The sequence below is a fragment of the Pithys albifrons genome, chromosome 22 (assembly GCF_047495875.1).
Source record: "Pithys albifrons albifrons isolate INPA30051 chromosome 22, PitAlb_v1, whole genome shotgun sequence".
Lineage (NCBI taxonomy): Eukaryota > Metazoa > Chordata > Aves > Passeriformes > Thamnophilidae > Pithys > Pithys albifrons.
The window spans coordinates 4,295,118-4,315,065 of record NC_092479.1 but is presented as its reverse complement, the minus strand read 5'-3'; the positions used below and the strand labels follow the sequence as shown (position 1 = coordinate 4,315,065).

Sequence of the window (19,948 nt, the reverse complement as noted above, 5' to 3'; positions counted from 1 at the left end):
ACTATCTAATGTTAGTTAATGCTCTGTAGCATAAAAATGGCACTATGGAGCCATTTGTTAAACAGTGCCTTGTCAGTACAAGACAGGTATTTTTGGAAAATCTGAGGGAGTGAGAGAAACAGGAGCATGCATAGGAACATCAAAGAAACAGGATCTTGTAACAAATTTATGTCAGTTGATAGAGCCTGGGGGAAGAGGCTGTAAAAGCCAGTTGTGGTCTGTTGTAAGGTAGTGAGCTAAGTGAGAAGGCAGTTAGTTCTTAAAATTCAGAAATTCAACCTTAAAAGAAAAATGGAACAGTTTAAGCTAGGTTGTTGTCCATGACCAGATTCTGTTGGTAGGCCATAAAATTACTCTCAAGAGCTTATTCTGTAGGCTTTAGGCAAAATTTACTCAGGCTTTTCCCTGGGAACCATCTGGTCGATAGGTTCTTTTATCCTGTTAAAATTGATTGAAGTCTACTTTAAGCCAATTCAGAGACCTCTTTCTCTGCTCACATTCAGATCAGCTTAAATGGTCATCTTGTTCTATTCTGCTTAGTAACTTGTGGCACAAAGGCTCAAATAACACAAACGTGATTCCAATCACCTTGAGGATCTGATCTCCTGAACTTAACATTTGTTACCTGACCAGACGGTATTTCAGGTGTTTGAGAGAGTTAATGAGAGAGGTTCTGCATTATTGGAGCTCTCGGTAGTGGGTGCATAGATGTTGATGAAAATCAGAAAATAAATGTAAGTTTTGATTGAACATGTTCCTAGAGAAGACACTGGAGCTGTAGTGGCTCAGTATCCTCAGGGATCAAGGAGACAAAGGGGTCATTCATCAGCAGCAATCATTCTAACTGTCAGACATGTATCTTTTCCTTTTGACTTTGAACAAAAAAAGACACCACATTTATCCATCTGTTGTCACATTTTCAAAAATCTGGTGAAAAACATGCATCAGCCATAACATGGTATCAACATGACTTATCACAGAAGTATTGTTTGTTGAGAATGAGAAACAGAAACTTTCCGGCCTCCCAGGAGAGCTTTATCCATCTTCCCATGGTGCCTGAACCTGTCAGCTGGCTCTTGAGTAACTTCCAGCCTTACACCTCCTGTAAGCCTGCCCTTACACCTCCTGTGAGCTGATCTGCTTCCAGGCACACTGTCCTGTGTAAGGCAGAATCGAGGCTTTGCATATTTAGTGGTTTTGGGACTCCACCTACGTAGTGATCCCCAGGTATGACACATCTAGAGCTGCAAGGGAATTTGGGAGCACCAAAGTGGGTTTGGATTTGCTGAGCCAAATCCACATAGGGTACAGCTTTCACTGGGAAGGTAACCTCCTATTTCCTGTTCTTTCTTTGATTTGTAGGAAACTTTTGCTCTTCTGAGGGATACCTAGACCATTGCTTGGCTGGGGTTATGATCTGCAGTGGTTTCTATGGAGTAGCATTTGGGATGCGATAGAAAACAGATGATTGCTGCAAAAGAAGGGAGAATGCAGCTAGAAATGCCATGGGGATGACAGTGTTGGGTTTATTCTACTTGCTTATAACTTTCTGCCCTAAAACACCTAAACACAGGACTGCTCTTCCCTGGTAAAGAGGAGTCCCATAGGCAGGAGTGGGAAGGGTTCTTTCTCTCCAGGCAAGCAGAAGTGCTGTCTCCTCCTCCTTGAAGTGAAGCTCTGGGTAAGGTACAGTTGTTGCCATGTGTGTCTAATGGCTCTTTGGTATTGTTTTGCACTCTGAAGCCCACTGGTGGACCATAGGCTGTACAAAAGGGTGAGTGTAGCTGCCTGCTAGCCAGTTCCTCTCTTCCATTTTAAATATATTTGCTTTCTGCTTGCTTGCATGGGGCTGCAGCCAAGATATGCCAGTTAAATTTCACCTCCATTAATTATATAAAAGAATCCTATACAAACTAACCCTACTGCAATGACTAACACTGCTGCTTTTGTAACAGGACAGAGCTCTGCAGTAGATGTTACCAATGCATGAATTTGTGAAAAAGAACATGTATATTCATCATGGGCATGCTTAGATGGCGTTGTTGGTGGGATATTTTTTCAATATCCAAAATGGCTGTTAGTAGATGTTGGAACCTGACAGGGTCTACACTCACACACACTGAATGAGTATCAATGCCCATTGTCATGGACTGTGACAGCATTCAGGCTGGAGTGTAGGAAGCTGCAGTTGAGGTGCAGTTCAGCCTACTCAAGATGAGTATTTGGTTTTGCCTGAGACAGATGGAAGTGGAAGAGCTCCTCACATTGCTTTTTACTGCCAAAGGTGGTTAAGCACCAGTACTTACCTTCTAGAAGTTGGTAAGTTACACATCTGGTTGCCTTATATGGCCAGCTTTTTGACAACTGCTTCTCTCATGAATTAATCCACTCCTCCAGTGGGAAGGAAAAGAAACTGAAATGAAGATGCTGTAACTGTGTTACAGTAGGTGCCCAGAGAGCTTCTGTTGGGAGTCTGGTTCTCAGCAGGAAGAGAGTCCAGTCACCTGTGTGCTCAGTCACCTTAGCAGCTCATCTGCTCCCTGACAGCAGGGTGGGAATAGGTGGGAGGTCACAGCCCCTCTGAGCAGACAATGCCCTGTTGTCAGCAGGCTGGTCTGTTCCATTTCACTTGACAGGTCGTTGGGGCAGCAGCGTTTTTGTCAAAAACTGCCGTCAGAAATACCACCATTTGTATGTTTATTATTCCTGTTTTCAGCAAGGAAGGGGAGGCAGAGGAAGGGGGGGCCTGGATCCCTGCTTCCATGTAACATTCAGAAAAGAAAACCAGATTGTTGATCGCTGACTTTTGCTGAATTGCAGAGATCATTTTCAAGACTCAAGAGTGAGAGTATGAACTGGGCTTAAGCCTGCTGGAGAAACCATTATTTGTTTAACTATTGAGCCTAGCAAAGAAGCAGCAGCTAATGACATTTGTTTCCAAACTATGACTTCTATGCTAACATTTTTTGTTGCAAATCCTCAGTTTTTTACAAAGTAAAATGTGGGTTCTTTACTGATGACAAGGTAAGAATTGGATGAAATGGGGGCAAAGGCCCAGATGAGCCCTGAGGCTCTGCAGAGGCTGCGTGGTATAGTTGCAGCTGACAGGCCAGTTGTCAGCATTGCAGGAGAAACAGTTCTTGCACTTCAAGGCTTTGTGTATGTAACATCATATGAGAAATTACCAGGAAGCAGATTCTGGAAGTTTGGTAGCTTTTGCAGGTTTTGCCTGGAATGGCCAGTGATATGAGATTGATGGGAAAATGAGGGAGCTCTCTGCTTGTCTGGAAAAAAATAAACTGTGAGCTATCACAAAGTGTATTGGTGCTGTTGTGCCAAAGTCAGTCTGTTACAGCAAATGATTCTTTGCATTCTGGTAACAACCTGTGTGTGTGCTGCTGGCATGCACACCCACAAGACAAGTATTCCTGGGCCTGTGCTCAGGCTGACACATTCCCCTGTGCTGAGGGAATGCCTGCAAACATTGTCTTTCTGTAATACATAAATTGAGTGAGTTCTGTATACATCTTATTGTAGTGTGCAGATAAATGATGGCAGCATTTGCTTCTTTGTTGGAGTTTTAAATCTTTTCAAATTGATTTGATTGTTTTTTTCTGGATTTATTTGGGTTGCATTATGCCAGGAACAGTGAAGAGGGAGAGGCAGGAGATTTTGCTGCCCAACTCCTGCGAGGCAAAACTTGGTATCTTTCTACAATAGAAATTAAAACACCTTGTAGGGGAAGAAACCCTATCTAATTGCTGTTGCCTTTAAGTAATAGTTTTCCATCTCAAGGACACCTGCTTCAGTGGAGAGATTTCAGCTACTAACACTGCCCCCCTACACAAATGTTTACCTGCTCATCAGTCAAAACATCCACTGTAGCCTCCTGCGGAGGAGAGCTTTGCTCCTAGTCCAGATATAGAGATGAACAAATTGCACAGCTACTTGAAGTGTGACCCTCTCTGCTGTACCCTTGGCAGGAGGGGATCTGGAGCAGATCACAAGGAACAAGGTTTTTCACATCACTAGGCCAGTTGGTCGCTTTCTGCCTGCGGTGAAACTTCTCTCCTCTTTGGGGCCAAACAAGTGCTCTCATTAGCTGTGATCATGAGTAACAAAAACTGTATTCTGTATTCATTCACAACATCTTTCATGTACAAATACATCCCCTTACCCCGCACCATGTTCTCATGGTTTGATTAAAAGCTGCTCTCCAGTTTGGGGGGCTGTGCATGTAACACACACTGAAACCTGAAGTCAGATCTCTGGTAAGTACAGCTTCATTTCATACCTGAATAAACAACATTTACTATGGCTTGTTCTCTGCATACTCTTCCCTCTTTTGGCATTTTAGCAACAAACGTTTTCCTACTCCTGCACATCTAGGACTTGTATTTCTTGTGTTACTTTGATCCATGCGGTGCAGGAGACATTTCATTGAAGTACCTGGTTTCTTAGGTCTCTTAGTAAGATTGAGAATGGGGGAAAATTTCAAGGACTTGGAAAGTCCTGTTTGTTTGAGTTCAGGACAATATGCGAAAATGTCATACTGGGATGTGCGTCACTGTACCTGCAGCAAAAGTTTTCGCAAGTAATTTCTTTTTTCATTTACCTCTTGCAGGGCCTGAATGTATTTGGAGCTCAAATATGTGTGTTAAATGGCAGATCATGTGCTCTGGGGTGTCATTCTTATTGGGCCTTTCTGTCTTTTTTGTTTTGCTGCCTAAATGAGGTATCTGGAAAAAGGCAAGAGCTCCCTTTTCTTAAATATCCCATGGGCCATTTCAGCTCTCAGAGCAACAGGTAACTCAGCAGCCAGCCTTCTCTGGCTCTTGCATCCCTTCCTTTACACTGATCTTCAGCATTGGGACTCATTCAGCATTTCCTTGGCTGGGCATTATGGAGTAAGTCTGATGAAGCAGCTTTGTGTTACGCTTTACCCATGCAGCCATCATTTGCTGTGACTTTAATCTAAGTAGACCTTGTTCATTTGCTGACACCTCGTACAGGACTGGGGAGGGGGAGAGGAGCTGCCACTTGCTGGGGCTGTTGCTTTCTACATTGCTTCAGCACGTACCGATGCAACCTCCTTCATGGTGTCCAAGTAAGTATCACAGTGTGAAGGGCAGAAGCTTTGTCTGGCTGGAGCAGTCTGGGAACTGGGACGCAGCTCCCAAGAGTCAGGGTTCAAAGCTCATGTTTGAAATCATCTTCTCTTCCCTTTCTGTATGTCAGCACCACAGCTATTATTTCAGACACCTTATCAGTGGTCATCTCTATTGCACGTGCTTTTTCCTTCCATCTGCTCTTCAGCACTTGCTGAGGGAATGACTTTGTACCTTAAAGGCACTTACTGTCTAGAGAAAACATTATTTAAGGAGATTTTGTTCAAGGCTTCATCAGTGCAACCCCAAATTTATGGTCCTTGCAGTTTTGTGCATTGTTTCAGATCTGCTGATGTAAAATGGTGCTTCTTGTTCAGGGACCTGCAGCAGCCAGAGTCTGTTTCCCATTCTGGAATGCTCTGCTTGCAGCTCTGCCTCACTTGAGGCACCCTCACCTCCAGTCCCAGGCAGCAGGAGGCACTCCCAGAAGTGATCCAAGCCAGCGTGCCAGTGCTTGTAGACTGCTGGTGGAGAGGTTTGCACACCATCCAGCAGCACCTGACCTGCTGCTATCACTTTCTCTCAGTGCTCTCATTTTCTCTGTTGTTAAAAAAGTCTCACTACAAGTCTACCAAACTGGATTGAAACATCTTCTCTAGAAACATCTGTTCTGCTGTCCCATTCTGTAAATCCCAGTAGTGTTCTTTTTCTTACAGCAGTTCATTAATGCTTGTAACTGCAAATGCTACCGTTTGGTCCTCTTCCCCTACCTCAATTTAAGCGTGGAAAAAAGTGAACCAAAGAAGATTGCCTTCTAGCTTGAAGGCAATGCTATATTGTTCTCTTATCTCTCCTAGCAGCACTTACTCAGAAGGTTTCTGTTCTCAGGAGTCCTAATTTGTCCAAAATTCTTCCCTGGTCAAACTGTATTTTTTAACTGCAGTTGAACATTTTGACAGTTTATTACACTGATCATTAATGAAGAGGAAATATCAGCCCACTCTGTTGACACATTATATTGTTGTATCCAAATCAAAGTACGACTGAGGAAGGAACTCAGAGAAGAGATCAGTGAGGACTGAAAGGACTTCTAAGACACAGGAAATGTTGCAGTACAGACCATCCAAGAAAGAATTAAGTGGGTAAAGGCAATTAGTTTTAGGTTCTCTTGACAAAGCATTTCAGATAACATTAATGGATTATCTTGGTCTGGTATGTACCTTGATGCATGCATTGGTTCTGACACCTCCTGTTTAGAATGGTTTGAGGAAGACTCCCATGTGCCGTGTGACACTTGCACCATCATGTGTACTGTACACAGAGATGGGTTAGTAAAAAAATGTGGTAGCTTAGTGAATTTGGATGGTCATCCCCTTGAACCTTAAATGTATAAATGTTGTGGAATGCAGGGTTTGTTTTAAGTCATTACATACTAAAGAGCATCTTTCAGTGATTAACCCACAACAAATTTCAGTCTGACCTTTACTGTAGGGAAATTCTGTACTAGTGCATGTTGTGTTTTTAAGCAGTAATTATCATTGCACCTGCAACCATGTAAATCTTACTTGAGCAAGGAAAGGATTGCAAATGCAAAGCATTTGGCACTGTCCTGCCTGACATCCTTCTCTCTGTGGAGACCAGTGGTGAGTGGGGTCCCCCAGGGGTTGGTGATGGGGCCAATACTGTTGAACATCTTTGTTGGTGGCATTGACAGTGGGATCAAGGGCACCCTCAGGAAGTTCACTGACAACACCAAGCTGTGTGGTGCACCCACAGGCTGGAAGGCGTGGGCCATCCAGAGGGACCTTGACAGGCTTAACAGGTGAGCCTGTGAAAACTTCATGAGGTTCAACAAAGCAAAGTGCAAGGTCCTACACGTGGGTCATGGCAATCCCAGACACACCTACAGGTTGGACGTAGAATGAGTTGAGAGCAGCCCTGCAGAGAAGGACTTGAGGGTGATGAAAGACTCACCATGAGCTGCAGTGTGCACTCACAGTCCAGAAACCAGCTGTGTCCTGGGCTGCATCAAAAGGAGCAGGGCCAGCAGGTCAGAAGAGGGGATTGTCCCTCTCTGCTCTGCTCTTGTGATACCCCACCTGCAGCACTGTGCACAGTTCTGGTGTCCTCAACGTAAAAGAAGGACAGGGAACTGTTGGAGCGAGTCCAGAGGATGCCACGAAGTTGTCAAGAGGACAGTAGCACGTCCCCTATGGAGACAGGCTGAGAAAGTTGGGGCTGTTCAGCCTGGAGAAGAAAAGATTGTGTGGAGACCTCGGAGCAGCCTTCCAGTATCTGAAGGGACCTGCAGAGGGACTTTTCCGTGGGAGCTGGAGTGACAGGACAGGGAGTAATGGGTACAAATTGAAAGAGGGGAATTCCAGGTTAGACATTAGGAGGAAGTTCTTTACTATGAGGGTAATGAAACACTGGAACAGGTTGCCCAGGGAGGCTGTAGATGCCCCATCCCTGGAAGTGTTCAAGGCCAGGCTGGATAAGACCTTGAGCAACCTGGTCTAGTGGAAGGTGTGCCTGCTCATGGCTGGGAGTTGGGACTAGATGATCTTCAAGGTCTCTTCCAACCCTTAACATTCTGTAATTCTGTATTTCTGAATAGAACCTGTATTAGTGCAAATGCTGACTGCTGCAGTAATTAACTTCTGTTGGCATGTGTGTTCCAGGCAAACAGATGCAGTAGGTCTGCACCAGTACAGATATTGCATGCTGTAGGTTGAAGTTTGCAGCAAAGCATGTCTTGCATTCTTTCAGCAAAAGTGCTTTGTTAGTGTAGCCTTTGCATGTGAAGTGCTAAAGTTAAGGGATAGCATGTCTCAGTGAAAGAGCCACCAGCTTATTTAATGTGCATGTTCTTAGTGAGAGATCTATAATAACAGGTTAATTTTACATTACAGTACTAAAGTGCAACAGAAAACACTTGGAAGTTGCACTGCAAATCATACATTAATTGATGGTATCTTGAACATAGTTCATCTAAGCCTTAAAAATTGTCCAGTGCACAGAGGAACAACACCTTTTCTAGCACAGCACCAGAGATCTTTGCTCACCTTCTGCTTCTAAGGAGTGGAGTCATAGAAATATTAGCAATAAATTCCCTGCTTTTCTGCTGAAAGAAAACTGAATATATTGAAGATGGGTAGCTTGTAATTTGTGAGTGGTTTCAGTTCATTGTACCAGCCCTCCTCTGTTTCCTGTAATGAAAAGGTGACCTGGCCATACTCAGCAGGTAGAACCCCAGTGAACTCAGACAGAACTCAGGTTGTCACTCTGTGCAGTGCTGAAGCCTCTGCTCCCTTCATGTCAACAGGATCTTTTAGACACCAGTTTGTGTAGACCCAAAATCTCCTTGTAGAAGATTTCTTAAAGTTTTAGCAGGCCCTTTGGGCTCAGCATGGCACTGTCCAAGCAGGAATTGAGAACACCTGGGGGAGCAGTACAGAGGCCCAGATTTCAGGGGTGCTGGGGCCCCTTCAGCAATGGCCTTCAGACTCTCAAAGCAGTGCATGCATTTGGACTAGCAGAACCTCTGTATTTCCATGGATGATATTCTCCAGCAGGTCAGTGGAATTAAAGTAGTTAGTTAAGGCCTGACCTGTGTGATTTGACCCCTGTTGGCCCCGTTTCACAAATACTGAGAATGCCTTTGAGCACTAGAGCTTTGAGTCAGCTAAACCAGAGGTAAAAGCAGCCAGCTCCTTTTTGACTGTGGTTCTGAGTAACAGTACATGCAAAAAAAATAAATAAAATTGTGAAATGGAGGTGTGTATTAATAGAGATCCATTTGTAGCCTTTTTTGTATCCTTGTATTAGCAGGATGGTGTGAGTCAAAAGATGATGTGGGGGTTTAAGTCCACCTACAGTAGCAACAAACTCTCACTGCTGCTGATTAGCTCTCCCAACATGTTTTATTACCTTTATTTGCTTGGGCTTTGTTAAATACATTCACTTGTAGCTGGTGTCTGTTACAGAGACGTGCATCTCTGACACAATTTTTTGCTATTTGTCCTTTAAAGTTTTTGCAGCATCACTTGAGCACTCAAGCATGTATGTACATGCTTAGCTAAATCACTTTTTTTTGATATGCTGTGTTCTGCTTCTTTTGTTGGGGTCCTCCCTTTGCAGAAGCAGAGGGAAGACAACTGGAGGCAGGTGGCAAAGGGATTGCACTGCAGAGGAGCTCCCTGCAGGCAGAGGCAGCCCCAAGCACAGCTGGGCACCTGCCTTGTGGTTTAGGGACAGCATGGGAAGCGCCCCTGGATTTGGTCTGGCTCTTTGCTGGGAGTCTGCTCTGACACACAGCCAGGTTGAGCCTGAGTAGAGGATTGCTGCTGCCCCAGCACCAGTGCAGAGTTCTGTTTCACTTGATGGGATTCAAAGGATTCCTTCCCCTTCATTATTTTGATTATTACCTCTTTCAGCTTTCAGTGATGGTTTAGTTCTTATGCTGACAAGTGTTAGAGGAGGTAATGAATCACATACATTTTAGAGCTGAGAACTGGGGCACGAGGCCACATCTAGGGAGAGTGACTTCCATGCTGTAGGTTTGTCGCCCTTGGCAAGCAGCATCCTGCACTGCTGGCTGGGAAAACACCCAAATCTACTCCCAACAACATGCTAGAAAGGACAGCCACCAGCAGCTGGAATAAATGTGAGACACCTTTCTTCACATCCATATACCAGCTTTTCTGCTTGCACATAAACACTTTATGAGATTCTCTATCAACACCCAAGGCTCCTGTCCAAGTAGGACGGACTGATTTTCCCCGTCTGTACTGGCCATGACATCAAAGCTGTTACTGCCTCAGTGCTGTGTGGAGAAAAGAAGTCAGCACTGACCATCCCCTTTGCCATGACAAACAAGAGCAGCTGCAGGGTCAGTTAGTGAACAGCAGTCTAGAAAACCCCAAGCAATTAGACAGGTCAACAACAGAATGAAGCCCAGCTATGGTTTCAAATACTGGGGGAAAACAGTAGCTGGAACCAAGGGTATGTCTCCAAATGTGTTTGTCTCGGATCTCTAGTGGCCCATTCTTGCACTTCCAACTGTTTATGGTGTCGGGAAGGTGTTACCCTCCTGTCATTTCTCTGAGAGCTGGCTCTTCTGCACGGGAAGTTGGACTGAGGAGTCCTTTTGATTGTTCTGTGTCTTCAAGAGATTTGCAACAGAAGTGTTACATAGCTCCTCTTTGTTTTTTCAGAGTGAAAGAATTGAAAAAGGCCAAGGAACTTGAAGATACGCAGCAGCATCCCGTAGCAATGTGACATTGCTTTTCAGACTGTTTTCATTTTCTGTTTTTAGCAGAGACATGCAACAACAACAAAAATACCCACTGCAGTTCTGGAAAATACCAGCTGCAGGATTTTAACAGTAATGTTTTGGTCATTGCATTTGCACTTTCATGGACAACTTTTAATTTGTTCAGCAAGACATCTTGGAACTCAATCTTCTGTTGGATCGTGGGGAAAACAAAAGACACCAGGAAGAATTTGTGAGTTGCTTCATTCTCCGAGAAGGAAGGAAGAAGCGATTAATTATCCTTTTCATATAGGGCTGTATTAAACAACATGTGGAACTGTACAAATATTATACCAAAAATATTGTTCAGAAAAGGTGGGAATGCACAAGCAACACAAGAATGCTGTTCCTGCACCTGTCAGTCATCTCCAAGAAACTGAAGCTTTGAGAGTCTCAGTGGAGGGGCTTAGATGAGTACATCTTTATTGGGTCCATGCATCCTCATTTCCTTCGCACTCCTGTCCTTTGTGTTTTATTTAAACCTCTACAGCACACTTAATGCAACTTTTTAAATCTGCAGGTTTTTAATACATCCTGTGGGAACTTACAGAAGGGGTTGGTGTGTGAGAGACACGGGTAATGCATGAGGAATGGAGAGAGCAGCTTAAGCAAGTTTTAAACAGTTTTTTTGGTATTTTTACTAGAACCTGCAAACATACCAACTGTCATGTACTTTCATATTCAGCACTTTATTTTCTAGCCTTACCTTCATGTACTATTGTTTCGATTAAGTTCTTAAATGATTTGTAAAACATGTAGCTTTCTCTCTTATGTCAAACCTCTTGTCATTTTGCAGAGTCACGTACATATGTTGCCTGGACATTTTATGCCACCTAAAGATCAGTGGTGCTGCATTCTGGCCAGTAAATTTCTTATTTTGGCTACTTCATCAAATTCTGGGCAGTTTTCTGTATATATAGAAGGTAGAAATGGAAAATGAGAAAAAAATATTTGAAAGGGAATATATTGATTAATTACTAAATATTTTATTCACAAAGGGTCAATAACTTGGCAAGATAAAATTATTATTTGTATAGTTTTGTCTGAATGAACCAGAAGAGTGTGGATGTATTGTTTGTACATATTGTATATATTAAAACAAAGAGATATGTGCATGAACTCAAGAAAAAGAAATGAACAAAGCAAAGCATTAGTGGCTATGGTCTGTAAAATGAAACAAAAACTTTATTTCACTATAAGAAACTTTATTTTAAATGTTCTTTAGAAGAACATTTTTGCTAAAGCATGACTAAATGGCAAAAAAGAGCTACTGTATTTAGACTTAGGAAAAAAAAAGGCAGAGCAACATTACTTTAAAAAAAAAAAAAAGAAAAAAAGGATATGTTTACATTTGATTTTGGCTACCAGGAGTTTGGTTCAGTTGGGTTTAATTTACGTATTCCTTCCTTCTTTTTTTTACCCCCATCTTTTTTTTTTTCTTTTCTTTTCTTTTCTTTTTGCCAATGGTGCCAAGTAATGTGAATGCTAATATTGCTTAAGAAAATTAAGTTACTTTTGCAAAGCAGATAATCATAAGAGTACAAAAACCGTATCTAGCTTAACACCATACACTCACTCCAATAAAGAACACTTAGAATGAACATAAAATGAAAAAAAATAAATAGTACGAAAGTAGAAAATATGTTTCACATTTTCATATCTCCTGCTGGAAGTCAGAAAATGTAATAAAAATTGCACAAAAAATTTTAAAAAATTAAGTAAAACTTAAAAAAAAGATGCAAACTGATCTTGTAGGGGTGTCATGGTATATTGCTATTTCCACATAGTGAGGAGCCAAAGAAATTAGATTTTTTAAAATTGAACTACTAATTTAAAACTGTCACAGATTCTCAGCAACGGGAACCAGGTTCTGATCTTCATTGCGTAGGAATGTAAGGGAAGAAACTCCTGAAGTCCGTGTCGTTACTGTGGGTCACGTACATGTGTCTGAGATCAGAAACTGCTCCTGTCTGTTTGTCTTGCTTGTGGCAGTTTAAAATTTCTGAATGGACTTGTGTAAATTTGAGATTGTTAGTTTTGGAATAGTTGTTCTTGCTTGATCCCGGCCACCAACTGCAATGTTTAAACGCAAGGCTTGTTGTGAAGCCAAAAAATATTCACATATAAGAAGCTTTGAAACTGGTGTCTTTACAAGAAGAGTAAAAAACAAAGATTGTGGCAAAAAAACTGGGGTCAGTGCTCTTGGTGCCTTTTCTATAATTGTACCTGTTTTTAATTACTTCTTTTCACTGCCAGCATTGAATTACAGTAGATGTGCTATAGCTCATTATCAGAATTCTCTTGTACATTTCTGAACTGCTGCTTTATGACCTGATTCAATTTTAAAAAAGGGAAAAAGGCAAAACGAATGGCCTGGCACTCGTACTGTGCCTGTGGGCAGCCTCGTAGCCTCCATTTACTGTCTGCAATTGGAACCTTAGTCATTAAATTTTCCTCTCACGCCAAAACAGAACAGGAGATGCTGAAGAATCTCCTTTGGAATGAATTGGAAATGCTCTGTATTAGTACTGGAAGAACTCCGACATTTTGAAAGTGAAATATTGCACCCATTAACCAATACGTGACAATATAGAATTGATCTGTTCCTAACAAGAGTAGTGACCTCAGTGGAAATGTTTTAACTCCTTGTCTTTACAGAAAACGATTCAGTAATATACAGAGCTATTTCAAATTACTCTTCCAGATCCATGGGCCTGGTGGTGTATCTACTAATCTAGATCCTGCTTCAGCCAAACGTTTAAGCCTGTGCTGGCGTTAACCACGTGGGCAGTTCCGCGGGTGCCGCAGAACTCCCCACGTGCTTGAGGCCAAGTGCAGCTCCCAAGTGCTTTGTTGTGTCGGGCCGTAACCCTTCAGTGTGTCACTGGGGAGGGAGGAGGACTCCCCTGCAGTGAAGTGATTCTGCGAACCCTCTTCTTGGTTGTGGAACTTAACATTTTCACCGAAGATAAGTAAGTGCAGCTTTCTAGGAAAATTCAAAATTCCCAAGTGCCAGGAGCCAGATCTTCTGTCTTCTGATAATGGAACCGCTCCTTTGTGAAACACATTCGACTGCAGTAATACTGTGTGAAAGAAATACAGAATATAACATGAACCCCCTCTCTGGTTGCACGCTTATGGCAGTTCCACACAATAGCTGGTGCCCAATGGGGGGTCCCCAAGACTTGCATGTAAAACTAGTATAGATGTCTTCTCTTTTGTAAGTTTTATTTTTGTAACCGTGCATGTAAAGCATCACTGAATCAATGGATCTGTTGAAGAACTCAGCTGCTGGAACCATGCAAAATGTTTTGAATTGCCCTTAAAATATGGAAAATGTTTTCTGAATGCTTTATATTCTTTCTGCTGTAAATTAAAAACAAAGAAAATTTCCCCATACAAAGTGTGTGCCTTCTTTTAAACACATCTCCTCCATACTAATTTGAGAGCATAGTCCTTTAGCCACTGTAAGGAGCCATGAAAAAAAAATGCATTTCTTCTCTACTTGATCTGTTTGTAAGTATCTGGTTTCTCAGGCTGTTACCCAGCCTGCCCTGAGCAGGTGCGGCCCCCAGAGCTTTTCTCAGATCAGATTGTTTTAAGTTCCTCTTCACTGGGCAATCACTTTGAGAGCTTTTCATGAGAAACCATATATACCTGATAGCAAAGTGCTAAATCCCACTGTGTGCACAAAGCAGAGTGAAATCTTAGTAGAATTCAAGAGGGCTGTTGATGCAGAAACCTGAGGGGTCACACAATAATACAAAGAACTGACACAATAACTAATGCACTCATCAGATACGTAAGTTATACAAACACCCTCAATAATGAAACTTGTACCAGACTAGTACAAGGCCAGCCTAGCAGGGAAAGCCAGGTTTAATAAACTCATCATCTGGTCTGTGAAAGATGTGTTAGTGCTGTTCTAAGTTCGTCCAAAATCCAGGTCCACAACAGGAGATTTCATCAAGGGAGTTTATTTTTTGACTACAGAGTTTAAAGAATAAATCAACATTTAACTCCCCAAATTGCTCTCAGGTTCCTCCTTTTTTACATTCCTGTTAATTGCTGGGTTCTTCTTTGGCCTCGTGGCGGGCTGACCCTGTATTGAAAATGGACACCCAGACACCTACCAGGTTCTGGTCACTCCCCCACCTTCCCCCTTCTCCCCGGTGACGTGGGGGAAGAGAACTGGAAGACCAAACATGAGGAAAAAACCTGCCTGGAGTAAGAAAAGTTTAGTAAGTGAAGAGGAAAAGAAAGAAAACAAGTGGTGCAAAGGCAGTCGCTGCTTCCCGATGTTCCCCGGTGGAACAGCTTCGGGGGCTGCGCGGGTGCACCGTGTCCCCCGAGCACACCCGTGTTCCCTCCGGGAATATCCATATCCCACCGACAGCAGCGCCCTAACACCGGCGTGTTCCGGCCCTGCTTTGGGCACCGATGTCACGGAGAGTCCCTGGCAACCGGGACGGAACAGGGAATAGGGGATGGGGACAGCCCCGCCGCGTCTCCGCCGCCCCGGGCGCTGCACGGAACGCGCGGACGCGAGTCAGAACAGCAGAAAATGTACATTCGGCTGTGTCTGTCTGTCTGTCTGTGTGTGTGTCTGTATGTCTGTGTGTCTGTGTGTCTGTCTGTGTGTGTGTGTCTGTATGTCTGCGTATCTGTCCCTGTGTGTCTCTGTGCCTGTGTGTGTGTCACTGTGTCCGTCTGTCTGTCCATGTCTGTGTCCCATCTCCCTGTGTCCATCTGTCCACCCGTGCCTTGTCCCTGTGTCCGTCTGTCTGTCCATGGGTGTCCCATGTCCCCGTGTCTGTCTGTCCGTGCCACGTCCCCGTGTCCCTGTGTCTGTCCGTCCGTGCCGTGTCCCCGTGTCCGTCTGTCTGTCAGTGCCGTGTCCCCGTGTCCGTCTGTCCATGTGTGTGTCCCGTGTCCCCGTGTCTATCTGTCTGTCCATCCCGTGTCCCGTGTCTCCGTGTCCCTGTGTCTGTCCGTCCGTGCCGTGTCCCCGTGTCCGTCTGTCTGTCCGTGCCGTGTCCCATGTCCCCGTGTCCGTCTGTCTGTCCATGTGTGTGTCCCATGTCCCCGTGTCCGTCTGTCTGTCCGTGCCGTGTCCCGTGTCCCCGTGTCCGTCTGTCTGTCCGTGCCGTGACCCACCGGGGAGGGCGCAGGGGCGGATGGCGCCCCTCAGCGGCTGCACCGCGAGCGCGCGCTCCGGACCGCCCTGCCGGCGGGGGCGTGGCTTAACCAGGGCCCCGCCCCTCTGACGTCACCCCGAGGGCGCCGCCGGCGCCGAGCGCAGTTCCCGCTGGACCCGCCCGGGCGCTGTGGCCGCGGCCCGACCCCGCCGGCAGGATGTGAGTGCGGGCACTGCGGGGGCTCCGGGCACTGCGGGGGCTCCGGGCACTGCGGGGATCCGGGCACTGCGGGGGAACGCGCGGGGCAGCCGGACAGCGCCGCTGGCCGCGGCCGCGCCCCGGCGGGCGGTGCCAGCCACAGCCGGGCCCGGGCCGGCCCCGCGGGCGGGGGTTCCCAGGGCGGCTGTGCTTGGGCCGCACGCCCTGAGCCGCTGCTCGGGCCGGTGCCGCCGCGCTGGGCCGGCCGGGCCGGGCCGGCCGGGGCTGGGCTGTGCTGTCCCGCCAGCCCCGGGCGCCTCTCGGAGCGGAGCCGCCCCGCCGGGACAGCGCCCGCTGCGCACCGGGGTGTGGTTGTGTTTGGAGTCTCATCTCTCAGGAAGAGGTGTCATTTCCGAGGCTCTTCACCTGGAACTAGCAGTGAAATAGCACCAAAGGTTGGCGGGATTGCCCAAACAGACGAGCGGGGATGCTGGGCTGTGCAGAGCCCTCTCAGAGCCTGGTCCGGGGCTTCCTGGGTCAGCCTTGTGCGTGTGTTCGTTTATTCTCGCTGCGTGGAAGTTAAAGTCAATGCACGAATGTGTAAATACAGGAAATAGTCAGACTTGGCTGTTTGGAGTGCCAGGATGCGCTAAACAAGGATCTGATGGGAAGTAACTACATAGAAAAGGAAATAGACTACAGATAGTTCTAGAGATATGCAGTGAAAACCTGGCAAGGCAGTGAGAAGGGTATGGGAAGTATGTGCAGAAGCTTTTGCATCCATTACAAAGATGCAGAGTGTTGCACCGGGTAAAAAAAGTCTTCATTATGAATTCAAAGCTAACGAGGTAAATTCTTGTATGTGCCAAATACTTTGTCCTTCTGGTGCTTTATTTTGCCCTGTATCAACTGTTTCAAAAGGATAGAGACAGCCAACAATGGAGAAGCACATAGTTATTCATCCATTATGTTTTTGTATTTAATTTTTTGAAAACTACTGAAACTTAGTATTTGTGTTCCTAGTGAAAAGCAAGAACACCCCTGAGCCCAAACTCTTGACTCTTTGAGCCCCATGAACCATTGTTGGAGCTGTTCTGTGCCTTACTGCAAAATGTGGTATTAGCTAAGCCAGTGTCGTCTCAGCACAGCAGCCAATTTGTTGACAAGATGTTTGGGACACTGTGTGACTTGCACCCAGTGTCACCTGTTAAAACACCATTTCTTCAGTAGGAAAGTGCCCTACTTTTATTCCAAGGATACAAGTTTCCAGTTCTCAGAAATGTCAGATGAATAATGATGACTTTCTTCACTGCAGGTCAGCCAATATCCCTGGAAGCTCAAATATGGCTGCTGGCAGTAATCGTCGGCTTCAGCAGACTCAACACCAAGTAGATGAGGTAAAAGTCAAGTCTGAGGCAGTCTCATTGTTTTCCTTCAGCAAACCTGTATGACTAGAAGGGATATTTTTGCCAAAGCATTTTTCCCTTCAGTGTGTAAAGGGGAAGCAGAGAGAAGTTACCATTGTCCAAATATTAGCTGCAATCTTGCTGGTTGAGGATTTGGCATAAGTACAGATAAAACCCTTTGTTCTTACAGAGAATAACCTCTTTTCTCATCAGTAGCCATGAGGACTGACTGCCAAATATGATATGTCTGGATTTTTGTGGAGTCCAAAAGCCAGGCTGGCTAGCAAGGGTATTTTTTGACATGTGGTCTACTCATGTTTATATACCTCAACTCCTCCTGAAGCAAGTCAGGAATTATTTCCCAAGTTTGAAGGAATGCCAGCACTATTGACTTTTTAAAGTAGGTATTATGGGCTTCCAGCCACAGGTGAATTTCAGTTTTGTTTAAGCTTATGACTGCATATGTTAAATGGCAATAGCTCCTGCTTCTGAGAAGAGAACATTGAGTACCCTGTGTTGCTGTCCATCGCCTGTGATTATGTTCCACCCTGGGTTATACAACTGGTAACTCACTGTAAGCACTAAATGCTGTAGGTCGTTGACATCATGCGAGTGAACGTGGACAAGGTGTTGGAGCGAGATCAGAAGCTGTCAGAGCTGGATGACCGCGCTGATGCACTGCAGGCAGGAGCTTCCCAGTTTGAGACCAGCGCAGCCAAGCTGAAAAGGAAGTACTGGTGGAAGAACTGCAAGGTAACCTTCTCTTGTGTACTTATGCTGTGCAGTGCTGCAGGTAACACTATTGCAATAGACATCTCAAGAGGCAGAGGAAAAAGTTACTTTAGCCGATGTTATTTAAGTTACAGTATCTAGTTTTTTAAAGCTTAGGATAGTGGCTGGGGGAAGGAATGAAAAGCTGGATTAGTGGCCATGCTGCCTTATGCAGGATCTTGTGTAAGATTGTAATGGCCAGAGGGGAAACATGTCAGTAATCCGAGGTGTTGAGGAACAGGAAGAAAAGCCTAAAAATGCATAGGTTCAGTTAATGTGGAGGAATTGTTGGAAAGTGGAAGAAGCTCACTTGGACTCCTGTACTTATAGCTGTTGGCAAAGGTTGGAGTCATCTTTGGTGAGTAACAAAGACTTGTGTATTTACTTGGGACAGGCTCTATGTGAAGAAGACTGTCCTGCTGTGTTTTGCCTCTGTGCATGGCCTGCCATCTCTGAGTGCTAAGTGTGGATCAAGCTTGCTTACTGAAGAGGCTTTGCTTGCCATGTTAGATCTGAGACATGGTGCTAAAGTTCCTTTCAGGGACTGTTTTCTTGTGTCCTAAGGGACAGTTAATGCTGTTGCATGCTTTGTAGTAAGCATTATATGGCTTCTTTTCACAGATGTGGGCAATATTGATAGCTGTTGTTGTCATTATCATCATCATCATCATTGGTAAGTTTCACCAAAATGGGGATTTCTCATAAGCTTGGAATAAATGGTGGTAATTCACTGACTGGTATAGTTTAAATAAAGCCAGGATACTCAAATAGAAGTATATACAACAGTAATTTGAAGTAATAGTGACACCTTTAGCAAGCATTGCCTGCAGTGAGTGGTAAACTGGGACTACTGTGGGAGCTCCAGGACCTGAATCTCAACCGTTTGTGAGGGTGACACAGGTGAAAATTACTTAGAAACCAGGAACAGACTTGGATTTTTTAGCTACATGTTGCAGAATTATAAGATGAAATTCCACACACCTGCCTTGTCTGAGAACTGTTTATCATCTGCCTTTGCTTCCTACTCCATTAACCTTTTTTGGTGTGGCAGTTCCAAGTGCACTGCCATAGCAGGGAGGTTTTCTTTGAGTAGCAGTTTTGCTGCCTGATGAAATGGGAATGACATTAGGTTAGGATAGAGAGCCAGGGAATGTATAGTTCAGTCTTAGAGTCCCCATGTAATCATCAGGTATTTAATGGGAAGGGAAGGGTTTTAAGTTTGTACTGTGATGCAGTAACAAACACTGCAGTAACCACTGACACCTGAGATATGGTCCTGGGTGAGCAGTACTGGAGGGCAAGCACAAAGGAAAACTGCAGCTAAGAAAACCAACAGGGGCAAATTCTTAGATTTAAAGAGGGATTTATTTGTTACTTTCAATTCTTAAAATGCAGTATTGTTACAGTGAGGGGTTGAAGGACACTGCACAACTCTTTTCTTCTTTTTGTAGTCGCAACTGTGCCTTAGTGAGTTACAGGAAGAAAGTCAGATCAACCGAAGGTGCCTCGAGTCTTCAGCCTTCAAACCTGCTGCATTTTCAACCCGTTTACTGCTGTTTAAAGCAAAACTGTGTTTTCATTACTGAAACTAACTTCACCGGTTGCCTTAAGACACTCCTGCCATTAATCACTAACAAGCACAGCTCACCACTTGCACAGTGCCTTAATAAACTGCGGTGCGGAGCTGCTGAGGTGGGCCCTGCTGAGGTGGGCCCTGCTGAGGTGGGCCCTGCTGAGGTGGGCCCTGCTGAGGTGGGCCCTGCTGTGGAGCGGCGGGGCCGGGGCCGTGCCCGCCCGCCCCGCGCGCTCCCGGGGGGGCCCCCGCGCGCTCCCGCCCTCCCCGCGCGCTCCCCGCGGGCCCCGCCCGTGTCGAGGCCCCGCACGTGGCGCCGGGGCAGGCGCGCGCACGGGGGCCGCGTGCGGCGCCACGTGAGGGGGCGTGGCCGGCGCGCGCGAGCCTCTGGCCCCGCCCCCCCGATCTGGGTCTCCTCCAATAAACAGCCTTGGCCCCGC

General features: G+C 45.3%; 2 protein-coding genes across 11 annotated transcripts in view; both read left to right on the top strand.

The window, feature by feature from the left end:
• Positions 1–13,844, top strand: part of CAMTA1 (calmodulin binding transcription activator 1) — a 231,532-nt gene extending 217,688 nt beyond the window's left edge. For 6 of the 10 annotated variants that reach the window (XM_071575905.1, XM_071575910.1, XM_071575904.1 and 3 more), the window contains one exon: positions 10,325–13,844. In XM_071575905.1, coding sequence (XP_071432006.1) covers positions 10,325–10,388 — 64 coding nt within the window. In that variant the 3' untranslated portion in view covers positions 10,389–13,844. Of the gene's footprint in view, positions 1–1,743; positions 1,775–10,324 lie in introns of all 10 variants that reach the window. The other 4 variants (XM_071575906.1, XM_071575903.1, XM_071575909.1 and 1 more) reach the window with 1 other exon arrangement.
• A 1,832-nt stretch (positions 13,845–15,676) lies between these two features.
• VAMP3 (vesicle associated membrane protein 3) lies at positions 15,677–19,948 on the top strand. Its single transcript, XM_071575797.1, has 5 exons — positions 15,677–15,779; positions 17,074–17,155; positions 17,759–17,917; positions 18,557–18,608; positions 19,387–19,948. Coding segments are annotated over exons 1-5 (312 nt in total). The 5' UTR covers positions 15,677–15,777; the 3' UTR covers positions 19,404–19,948.